The sequence below is a fragment of the Centropristis striata genome, chromosome 18 (assembly GCF_030273125.1).
Source record: "Centropristis striata isolate RG_2023a ecotype Rhode Island chromosome 18, C.striata_1.0, whole genome shotgun sequence".
Taxonomy (NCBI): Eukaryota; Metazoa; Chordata; class Actinopteri; order Perciformes; family Serranidae; genus Centropristis; species Centropristis striata.
Window position 1 is genome coordinate 3,273,405 of NC_081534.1, and position 12,725 is coordinate 3,286,129.

Below are 12,725 nucleotides of genomic sequence, written 5' to 3' on the forward strand. Positions count from 1 at the left end.
TGCTGCTGCGGGAAATCTAGCTCTCCAGAAATACCGAAAGGCGGCTAAGTTTAGTTCAGGATGCGTCCGTAGACCCAGCGACTGTCTCCAAAGAGGTGAAATCACACCTTCTGATATAAGCTTCGCTATTTTTCTATTCCTGGAGAGCTTTAAATGCGCCTCGGGTTCCAAACATGATCGGGAGAGGACTGTTCGTTCTGACAATACTGTCCAGCTGCGGTAAGGAAATGCTCATTGAAGTTAAGTGACATCATTCTGTGCTCTAGGTATAGTTTGCAGAGAGAAAGCTGCATTAGAGATGTGACTGCTTGGCTGCTTCAGCACCAAGGACAGCGACACACTCATCTTTAATTGCGGCGGAAGATGATGGAGTGAATTCACACGCACCTTTGGCACATTTAATCCCCAGTTAACCTCCTGATTGGTGTCAGAATTACATAAAATCTACAGGGATTATAGTTGTAATGATAATGGAATAATGCACCTTTTTTCCTTTTTTTTGTTGTTGCAGTTCTGTCATTGCCAGTGACTCCAAGTCAGCTGGAGAATGAGGACGTAAAGGTAAATATTTAGTCAGTAATTGCAACATTTGCAGAGTTATTTTCATTTATTATAATATAAATACAGTTGTATATGTAGTATACAGTAACCCTGCTACGACTGTATGTAAACACATAGGCTCCCCCATAACAGAGTCAATATTTATGTTAGTTTACTTATATATATATATATATATATATATATATATACATATATTTGTTCTCATCTCTGTATTGTATTATTCTTAAAGCTGACATTCATGCCTCAAGCATACTGAAGTAGAAATTGACCTGCACTTCTACTTGCATTACTCAAAAGGCAAGCAGTGGTTAGAAATACTTAATCCAGGCAATTTAACTCATTTAGCACTTTCTCTACTAGGGCCATCCCATTATGACCTTGTTAAAATCAATTGTGAGAGCAGTGGAGAGGTTTTAGCTACATGAGTTGGTAGTGCTGGATCCAGTAGAGAGAGAGAGAGAGAGAGAGAGAGAGAGAGAGAGAGAGAGAGGTTGTTTCTAGAATAGCGTTTGGAGAGATGAGAATATAAATGGGAGATGGACGAGGAGATTTGAGTAACAGTCAAAATTTGGCAGGCAGAAGCTAAATGCTTTGAAATTAAATGAAAAGGGGGAAAAAAAAAATAGTGAAAAATGATCCAGCATGTGGGATTGGCTTGACATTGAAAGCACAATGGGAGTTGAAATGATTTTGATCTCTCATCTGAGAGTTTCACATCTTTGAATTAGTGGGTGAGTTAGCACAAGAGCTGCATTCAAAGTGAGGCAGATGAATTTTAATAAAGCTCTGTAAAATATCCTGTATAGCCCTCACCACATTCTGCTTTTACCAGCGCATCCTTAATTCATTCTGGCTGTACACTGTAAAAAATATCTGTAGATTTTACGGTGAAAAACTGCTAAACCTTGACAGTAAAATACCGTAAAATGACAAATGGGTTAATTCAGTTTCAGTAACAATGAAACACCGTAAATGTATATATCAGCCAACACAGTATTTTTTTTACAGTTTTGTTTTGGGGAAAATACATTACTCCAGTGTAAAATACACTGTAATATGTAATTAATGTAATATATATACAAGCCGCCACTGTCATTTTGCATTTATCTTTTGTAAAAAGTACTTTGTCTCACTGTTAAATGTACTAAACACCATATCGCTAACAAAAATATACTGTAATATTTAATGGTAAAATCTTTAATTTATGCATTTTCATTTATAAAGTATTTGCTTGTCAATTATATGGCAAAACAGTGTTTCTTTTGATGGAAAAACCTTTTATTTATACAGTAAAAAATTGAATAAAATGGCAATCTTAAACGTGAAATCAACAGTGCCAATATCTTTTTACCATAATATTAAAAAAAGTTCTACCGTATTTATTACGGTAAAGTTCTGGCAACCACAGCTGCCGTTTTTTTACCGTAAAAACAACAGGTTTTTTTTTTTTACAGTGTAGTAGCAGCTAGTTTACAGTAATATTAGAATGATTAGTCACAGGAAATGTGTTAGATTATTTTTTTGTTTGTCTGCAGGTGATGAAATGCATTGTGGAGGCGTTGGCGGATGTGCTTTCCAGGCCCCGCCCCACGCCTGTCAGTCAGGAGTGTTTGGTCACACTGAGGACAGGTAAGCCCCGCCCACAGGACCTTCAGATCACAGTTCTTTTTTTTTTTTTTTTTTGTTAATTAAATGCCGCAATTTTGATACTTTTAACATATTTTTATGACTTTGAATGCCTTTATATATTATTTTTTACATGAAAAAATGTTTTTTTAATTTATTTTTTTGTTATTTTTTTTATAGGTAACAGTATATGGACCAGTGCCACATACCACAGCAATTATAAACCCAAGATACTTTCTAATATTTTATAATATAAATGGGTATTCAAACAAATATACAAAACTCAACTAGAAAATACACACAAAACACAAACTAAAAGTATCTCTATGTCACTAGACACCTGCCAGATCTGATTATTTATGTATGCAAATTGAATAAAAAGATCCAATCATATTTAGTTTTAGAATATATACCAGTGATTAAAGCATATAATGCTTTTTATCTGAAGAAATCATCTTAAGAGACAAAATTGTTGTACAGTAGATGCTGCAGAAAACAGAAAAAGTAGGAGAAAAATTAGGAAATTATTAAATAAAACATTATCTTTCGTCACTTCGCTTAACATTATTCACTAAGCTTTAATGTAACTTAAATCAGTTTATGACAAAATCTGTAGATAGGCTAACAAAAACTCCAGTCAATATCTAGTCTCATATCTCAATATTGATAATCCTCTGCTGTATTACCCAGATCTACCATCTCTGGTTCCTTCTGTAAAAAAAAAAAAAAGAAAGTGAAATGCTATTTTTCCCCACAAAGATGATGTAATCCTCTTTGATGTATCTCTCTTAATGTCCACTCCTCTTAATTAAACTGCTGAAACACAGTCAGACATTATTTCATGTTTTAATGATCATTTATTAGGTTTAATCTGAGTCTATCATAATGTTTTTCTCCCTATCCCACCCCAAGGCTGTCATTCCTATTATCAGGATGCATTACAATGATACAATCATGAATTTTTTCAATAAATTTTTTAATACAACGTTATATTTAAAATTCTGAAACCTACAAGGATTTTGGCATGTGGTGAATTATAGATGTTTAACTAGATCTGTTCAGCTTTATTTTGCCCATGCTAGAAACTACACTGTAAAAAATGTTTGTAAAAATTACAGTAAAACACTGTCAAATTGCATCACAAATAGGGCGTAAAATTAAAAATGTAATATCACCGTAGTAGATACTTGTAATTACCGTAAATCAAGGAATATTGCAAAACTTTTAGACTGTAGAAAACACAGTTTTTTCATGTAAAATGAATGGAGAAATACCATAATGTCACAAGGACACATTGTCAATCACCCTAAAAATAAAGGCACTACTCAGTCCAAATTACAGTTTTTGCTGATTTTTACATTTAAATTTGCAGTAGAAAACTCCCTGTATTTTTTACAGTGAAATTCTGGCAACCACAGCTGCCGGTATTTTACCGTAAATTAAACAGATTTTTTTTATAGTGTAGAACCGGGACTGAAACAAATCACTGCAGTAGAACCAATATACTCTCCTGTTTTACACACATCATAAGGTTAATGGATTGATGCAATGGCTGCTGGGTATAAAACCCACTCTTTTATATGCAGCGGGGTCACCAGCTCAGAGTAAAGACGATTCGGTTACATAGCCAGTGTATTACCTTGATGCTGTCCTTGTGTAAAAAATCAATCAGAGCATTACTCACCGAGTGTTTGCTACTGAGTGCGGGAAACTGTACACCACCAGAGGGATGCAGAGAGAGAGGGGTGGGGGTGGGAGAGGGGCAGAAATGGGAGTCAAAGTCACAGAGCGAAAGGGAAAGAAAGAGAGAAAGATCACAGGCTGGTATCAGAGCACAGTGCTGTACAGTAGCTGTCTCTTTTGTGCTTGCTGAGTACAGTATGTCGCGCCGTTTGTGGGTCAGCAGAAAGTCCGGCTCTCACTGCTGCTGCATTCACTGCCAGAGTCTCTGTGGGCCAAATGATTAATTGTGCTCTTGCTTTGAAAGCAGTAAATTTCAGGGCAATTAACTCTGACGAAGCGCTGAAGCAAATCTGCTGAGTGCTGTGAAAAAGTGAAGGGGAGAGACATATACCTGTGTTTTTACTCCTGCAGGAGCCCATTATTGCCCATTGTCTGTTCTTTCCTTACATGAGTGAGACATTTAACCTCTGATTTGCTGTATTTCCATCATGGGTGGATTATATAAAAAAAAACAACAGGCCCCCGGGAACAGACATTAAGGATCAGAATCAGAAATACTTTATAGATCCCCAGAGGGAAATTCAGTTTTACTCAAAACAACCCCCACCTCTCCTACACAGAGCCTCTTTTTATTGTAGTTTTGTGTCACCTTGCAGCTGTTTTGAATCTTTTTGAATTATTCTTTTTGTATTTCTTTTGATCTCTTTGTAGGTGTCACTTTGTTATTTATTTATTTTTTTGCATTTTTTTTTGTCAGTACTTATTTTGCCCCTTTTCTTGTTTTTTGTGACTCTTTGTGGTTGCTTCGTGTCCCTTTGCTGTCATTTGTGGCTATTTTGTCTCTTTTCATTGTTGTTGTGAGTCTCTTTGTGTGTCTTTGCAGCTGTTTTACATCTGTCTGTAGTTGTCTTGTGTCTCTTTGTGGTTATTTGATGTCATTTTACAGTTGTTTTGGGTATATGTGTTGTTTTTTGGTGATTTTGTGACCCCTTGTAGTTGTTTTTCTCACTTTGTATATGTATTTTGTGTCTTTTTAAGCCATTTTTGTCAGTAGTTGTTTTGTTCTTTTGTGTGTGTTTTTTTGTGTCTCTTTGTGGTTGTTGTGAACTCTGTGTCTCTTTGCATCTTTTTTGCATCTCTTTGTAGTTGCATTGTGCCTCATTGTGTTTGTTTTGTCACTTTTCATACTTGTTTTCAGTCCTTTTGTAATCTTTTTGTGTTTCTTTGAGGTTGGTTCATTAAGATTAAGATTAAGATTAAGATTCCCTTATTACTCCCACAATGGGGAAATTCAACCTTTGCATTTAACCCATCCTTTTTGACACACCAGTATGCTAAGGACCAGTGGGCAGCACATTTATGCGTGCCTGGGGAGCTGTTCAGGGGGTTAAGTGCCTTGCTCAAGGGCAATGTCTCCATTTTAAGAGACAATTTGTAGGTAAATTGAGAAATCCATGCATAATTTTGATGTGTGTGTGTATGTGTGTGTGTGTTATGCAGATGACAGGCTTGTTTCTATCCTTCGCCATCAAAACTTTCTGAAGGAGCTGCAGGAGATCGCTGTGCAAGGTGAGTCACAGATCGCACACAGCTGATTGGCTGCTGAGCATGCTTTGTTGCATGTTTATAAAGACAGGAAATATGGCAAAGAAAGAAAGTTTGAATGACTCATCCTAATTGCAGGTGGTCAGGAGAGAGCTCAGCTGCAGAGGGATGCTGGAACACCTGAGGCCGCCAAACAAACCGCTCAGACTGCAGACGATGCTGCAGGTGAGAAGCTCACACTGCAAAAAAAAGGTGTGTCTAAAAACAAGATAAAAACACTAAATCTGAGGGAAGTGATCTTGCTGCATGGACAGATAATTTCATGTGACAAGATTTCTTAAATTAAGATTATTAAATCTAGAAATAAGCATGTTGTAAGCTTAAAACAAGATAAATTTAAGTTAATTCTGGCAGTGGGAATTAATTGGATCCTCCTTGTTTTTTCTTTTTACCCTTTTTGTTTATGTTTGGGTCTTGAATATTTCATTATGTAAAGAGGAGAGGTACAACTGTTTTTTCTTTATTTTTTATTTTTTTCCACATATTTCTTATCTGTAGTAATTAACTAAATTGCTTGTGTAATTACTGTTATTTTTACTATTTATTTATATTCGTTATATTTAAAAAAATATTACTATTATTATTATTATTATTATTACTATTATTATTTATTTATTATTATTATGTTTTTATTTATTTTTTTATTTTTATTTTTTATTATTATTATTATTATTATTTTTTTAATATATATTATATTAAAAAAACTTTAGATGTAGAAGTGTTAGATAATTATTTATTATTACTTATTCTAAGCGTACAGCATGCTTATTTCTAGATTTAACAATCTTAATTTAAGAAATCTTGTCAAGTGAAATTATCTGTCCATGCAGCAAGATCATTTCCCTCAGATTTAGTGTTTTTATCTTGTTTTTAAGACACACATTTTTTGCAGTGCAGATCCAAACTTTCTGCATCATTATACAGTTTATTTTTATCACAGTTTAACAGCATTTCAGTCGCTGCTGTCCTGAGGAAAATTTCTAATCAACATTTTAAAATGCACCAGCTGTCAAAATGATGTATCACTTCCATTATTTCCCATTTTATATTGTCAGCGAAGCAAACACAGGAGATATGCTGAGGGGAGTTTAAACTCTGCTGATGCTTTCTAATCAGGACATGCACCAGGCCCTTCCACCTGACACCACACCTGGCCCTTTATCTTTATTAAGTTAGTGCCAGACTCCCTGCAGAGCACACAGGGGCTCAAAATAACGAAGCAAGAACAAGTAATAATAATAAAATGCATCTAAAGTAATGTATCTTTGCTTGTTATTTAGTTCTGTAATGCTGTAGTTTTGAGAAATAACAGTATATAATATACATGATTCTGGTTGAAGCAATATATAATCAAAGATGTCTCTGATCGAAAAGACAAAGTTCTGATCAAACTATATTGGTGTCACAAACATCTGAGGCAAAAGTTTGAAAGATGAACAGAGAAAAAATAAATAATAAAAAACTAATTATATAAGATTATATGGATATGGATATATGGATATGATACGTTCACTTTTTTATGTATTGTTGTCTTAATTGTTGCTGCATTTGTCTGTTTATTCACAAAATAAATAAATTCATGAATTAATTAAAACATAATATGTTTCAAATGAGGTCTTCAGGTTGTTTTATCTGAACAATATTATATTTACATTGATACAAAATAGAGAAAGTAGATGCAATAATCATCAAATATTTGGTCTTTTTGATTGAAAAAAGACTTAAGATTATATATCAAATAACTGAAAGGTCAGATAGTTGTTTCAGCTTGTATAGAGAGAGCAAAAACTGCTCAGTGTTGACCAATTATTCCTAAACATTTCCAAATGGCTATAATTTAATGGTTTGATTCTGCAAACTGTCTTTTTAATTTAGAATTTAGCACCATTTTTCTGTTAAATGTGTAAGTGGCCAAAGCAGAAAACCATAAATCATGACAATGGAATAGCATTTAAGTCAATATAAAATAAATAGATAAATAAATAAATGACCATTTGAAATAAATAACTGTGGCTATGAAATAATTAAAAAAGTCTATTAAATAAATCCTGAAATAAATAAGGCATTAAATATATAAAAAAAAATATGTTTTATTATTATTATTATTATTTTTTAAACTTTTATTTACTTTAGGGCTGTGAAAGATAATAGTCCCCTGAAATAACAAACAAACTAAATAATGTTGTCATATTTATTAATTACTTATTTATTTAAGACTTCAGTGTCTTTCCATACATGACATAATGATTTATGAGGCTTCTGTGAGGAAACTACAAACTCAGATACATTTACATGATGCTAAATTTTATCATTGTCCATAAAATCTGACATACTGACCCAGTCCATTAAGGAGAAACAACTGTTGTGCTTTGCTGTAAGCACCTTCATTTTACATCCCGGAAAAATCAATGTAGTCCAGTAAATTAAATTCCTACCCCTCCCCGTTTCAGATCAATCCATGTTGGAGGCTTTAGGAGGCCCAGGTGAACGATCCATCCTGTCTCAGAAGAGGAGGACAGGGAATGGAGACGGAGAGGAAGAAAAGGGTGACGTCCCGGGAGATGGAGAGTCACAGGAGGTGAAAGAGAAGAGGGAACGTGAGGAAAACCCGGGAAGCCACGTCTCTGAGTCTGAGGATGACAAGAGGGAGGAGGAAGACGAAGAATACGAAGAGAAGAGAGCTAATTCAGAGGAGAAACACATGATCAAGGATAAGAAAGGCAAGTAGATAGCTATATGTCTTTCTTTTTTCTTTTTCTTCTTAGTTATAATTTAAAAAAAAACACAAAAAGAGAAAGAAATTGTTTATTGTTTATTGTTAAAAAGATCCCCATTAGTTGTCACCAAAAGTTCACTTGCTTTTATCATATTGTCTTGTTTTTACCATGTCGTGATGTTTTTACCTCATACCTTTTTTGTTTTTGTTTGTTTTTACCTTTATTTACCTTGTTTTTAAAGATGTTTATGATTTTAGACTTTGTAAGGTGACCTTGGGTGACATGAAAGGCGCCCATAAATTAAATGTATTATTATTATTATTATTATTATTATTATTATTATTATTATTATTATGTAAACCTTCCTTCATCCATATTTTCTTCTGCAAACAGAACCTTATCATGGGGTGATAACATTGATGACAAGAGCAACATCAACTCAAATGATAATACTAGTAAATTAAATAAAAATAGTTTGCTACATACATGTATAGCCCTGACTAATACTAGTATAGTTATTGAAACAGAAACAAACAAAAAAAAAACAGAAAAAGTTTGAAATTTTAAGGCATAAATTATATCCGAGCTAATAAAAATGTAGAATAAAGTTGACCGAAAGCAGACGGCAGAGTCTTAAGATGGTTCGAGTGCTTTGTAGATGAAACCTCTTGCCACTGCAGGACTGTGTGATTGATGGAAGTGCTTCCATCTACATGATGAAATCGGCCCCCCGACAGGGGAGCGGGGCCAGCCTGGCTGGCAGACTGACAGCACACCAACAGAAATGATTAAATGTGCCGTGTCCCAGAATTCAAATGAGCTGGTGTGCATGTTTACAGCTGGAATCATTCACCATCATCTCCATCCTAAGTTTGAGACTGCAATCAAGATTTATCTTTTTAGCAGAGAAATGAATTTCCTCTGCGCTAGAATGGCAACGTAAAATAAAGTACATATTCTATAAAAGGGAGCCAAGTCATCTGATTGTTCCAGCCATGCTTTTAATTCCCATAAAGCATAGCTAGCAGTACCGGGGCCAAAGCTGCCAGCTGGCAAGAAATATTTCATTACAAGAAGTGGAATCTTGCTGATGGTGGAGGGTATCTTGCCGCTGGTCTGGTAGGTGTTACTGTAAGAAAACAGAAAAAAAAAAATCTCATGCTTCATTCTTTATTTTCATATTCACAGGTGCAGGGAGAGCAGCACCCAGACTCAAATCTAAGGACAAGAAGTTTGTTAAAGAAGACGAAGGGGAAAAAGACAAGAGATCTCCATTTTTCTCGCATCAGCCGTCACAAGTGGAGGAGCAAGAGGAGCAAGAGGAGGAAGAGGAGGATGAAGGGGAGATGAAGAGAGAGAGCAGGGAGAGCCTGAAGAGATGGAGCAAGAGGGGGAAGGCTATGCAGATGAAGAAGAAGGCAGTCGGGAAGGAGGAGCAGCATGAAGTGCCACATCACTCGAAAGAGGACACAGAGGAAGAGGAGGAGGAGGAGGAGAAGAAGAAAAGAAACACGCAGAAGAGTCCAGAGGAGAAGGAGCTGCAGATGATCGCGAGGAGGGGGCCGGAGGAGAGGAGGGGGCTGGAGGAGGAGGGGAGCACCAGCCAGAAGACAGAGGTGTGCTCTCCATCTCTTTATCTCCCAACAAGCTGAGAATAATACAGCAACACTGCTTTGAAGAAACGTTAATTTAAATAAAAAGGATTGCATCAACCCAGTCGCCAGAAAAAAATGTTGCCATTGTACTCTTCTGCATCTAATTCTAATAGCTACGTTGATAAGAAACTTTATCTTTATCCTTTAACTTTAACACTGAGCTGGTGACATCATATAACGTGTTAGAGAGAGAGGAGGCCGAGCAAACACCAGACTTTTATCCAGAAGACTGGTGTTCTGTTTGTGTCCTGTGTGAAACCAAAAGTATATTTTAGTCAAGTCAAGTCAAGTCAAGTCAAAGTTTATTTATAGAGCACATTTAAAAACAACCTCAGTTGACCAAAGTGCTGTACAGTTATTAAAATAGAATAAATCATACACAAATAGGTATAAATAAAAACAATAAAAACAATGGAAACAATAAAATACTAAAAACAATAAAATAAAATAGAATAAAATAGTAATAAAAACTCAATCCAAAACAGTGTTAGAGATAAAAAGACAAATAAAAGGGTAAAAAAGAAAGCCAAGGATTCTTGCCTAGCTATTTTAGGTTTAAAGTAAATAACTTCAGTCCATAAATTCTACAAAAAAATTCTACATTATTGGATCCAGTATGTTTTTTTCAAATCTTCATTGAGACAGTTGATATGTATTTAAGTAGTTGGGTTTTTTTGTAACTCAAACCCTGATCTGTTCCTCACCTTAACCATGGAGTTTTGATGCCTAAACATAAGCAAGTAGTTTTTGTTTGCAGCTATGTGATTTAATCTGTGAGCTAGTGCGTCAGTTTGTTTTTCCTAGAGCTTTATTAGCACCATGGTAGGGAATGCAGGTTGCAGCGGTTCAGAAATGAGTTTCAGTGTATCTGTCGTTTGCAGAAAACGTACAATGCTAACATTTATTCTGGTGACTGGGCTTTTTGTTTCTGATGTATCATAAAAAAGTTTCTAATCAAAGCCCACAAGTCAGCAGTGAGATTGTGTCAGTAAGAAAGAAAAGTCAATTAAACATGGGACTTTTACCCAGGAGGCCGCTGTTTGTGCCCCATGTGAAATTACTAATAATTTATGCTTGTTACAAGAGTTACGTAATAAATGTACTTCTAGTTATGTAATAAAAACGCCTCATTAATTTAACCTAAACCATGATGTTTTCCTGAACTGAACCAAGTAGTTTTGTTGCTTAAACCTAACCAAACTGCAGCAGTTTCTCAAAGTTAATCACATTAACCACAATGTTTAAAACTGTGACTGTAATCCAGGAGAAAGTAGGTTTCGCCTCAAAACATAACGTAATCTTGAGGAGTTGGGGTCGGCAGTTTAGGTGTGGAGATTGATATCAGGTGTCTGTACAGTAAATATAAAGTTACAGCTAGCCGACGGTTAGCTTAGCTCATGGCTTTATATGTTGAATTCATGCATTATGTTATTTTTCACATAACAAGGCTAAAGCTCACATGTTGTAGTGTCTGCTTTGCTAGCTAAAGCTCAAAATCTTAATAAGTTTCTGTGTGCTACGATGAAAAGCTAATGCTATCCTTCCTACAGCTTAAATCCCACAAACATATAAACGGTGCAGCTGCCACTTGAAAGAATGTTTTAAGTGAAGCTATTTAGACTGTGCTAGCCTTAATGGCCACAAACTGTTACATATTTGATGTAACAGTGAGGCTTAAGGAGGCGATTCTGGTCATAATGTGTCCTTGCTAAGAGCCAAAAAAGGCCATGCATGGATGCTGACTGTGTCCAGACATGTTCGTAGCTGTTGTGCACATATATTTGTGATTGTTTGCACTCTAAGTATCTTTTCCCCACTTGCTGTCCTCTCATTATATCTGCAGGAGCCAGAGATTGAAAGCCTGGCAGCCATCGAGTCTGAGCTCGAAAACGTTGCCCAGAAGCTCCATGAGATGCGGCGAGGCTGAGAGAGAGATTGGTAAAAAAAAAAAGAAAAAAAGAAGAAGTTGACACTGCAACCTTCTCTGCCTCCTCGTCCTCCTCCGCTTTACCAGCTGCCTGGTTTCCACAGATAGAGCGTTTGAATGTGTGACAAGATTTTTGCTATTTTCCTGGAGGATGCCCACTTGCGCCACACTGCTGCAGCCTCCCTTGTGACATCCTGTCCCTCACATAGATTAGCAGCCAGTAGATGCATATTGCAGCTAGACATGCATACTAAAAACATTCAAACATGCATATAATATTCAGAACACACAGCGAAGCGTGCAAGGAAAAATCTTTCAGTCAGTGAAGGTCGGCAGCTTCATTTTTTCCTGACAATCATCTTTTTCTGCAAATGTATCTCGCCTGCTTTTCAACATGATTTTAACACTACACTATGATTTACATGAACAGTTGGAGCAGATGCAGGTGAGGATGTATAGTAACGGCATGTATACATGTACAAAGCTCTTTCTGGGACGCTTAATTACTGAAGAAGAAGACGTAGATGCTTAGTTGTTATAGATTCAGTTGACTCTAATCAAGCCAAGGCAATAAGTGAACATTTTTAGCAGATTAATGAACTGTAATTAATTTATGTAAGAAAACCAATAAATTGAATAGTTTAACTGGAAATCTCTGTTTTGGTAAATCATTTTTTATTCCTCTGAAATCATAAGAAAATGAATGCTACTAACATATTTACAGCTTTAAATGGATTTTACTGGTACAATTGATGATTTTTTTGCATCACTTTAATTTAATATAGTTAAATAAAAGTGAAACTAGTATTCATTACTAGTATTCAGATTCATTCATTACTGTTTTATATATTCATATGTTGTATTTTACTCTCACAGCTCATAGTGAACCTGATTCTTACTGTAAAGAGGCATTGATTCACACTGTAGATACAGTCTGCACTTGTTTGTGGG

The 12,725-nt window shown here is 35.5% G+C and overlaps 1 protein-coding gene across 1 annotated transcript; it reads left to right on the plus strand.

The window, feature by feature from the left end:
* chga (chromogranin A) lies at positions 1–12,426 on the plus strand. Its single transcript, XM_059356671.1, has 8 exons — positions 1–219; positions 512–561; positions 2,097–2,190; positions 5,371–5,439; positions 5,554–5,640; positions 7,926–8,195; positions 9,381–9,808; positions 11,691–12,426. The coding sequence occupies exons 1-8, from the start codon at positions 174–176 to the stop codon at positions 11,772–11,774; spliced, it is 1,128 nt and encodes a 375-aa protein (XP_059212654.1). The 5' UTR covers positions 1–173; the 3' UTR covers positions 11,775–12,426.
* The last annotated feature ends 299 nt before the right edge of the window (positions 12,427–12,725 follow it).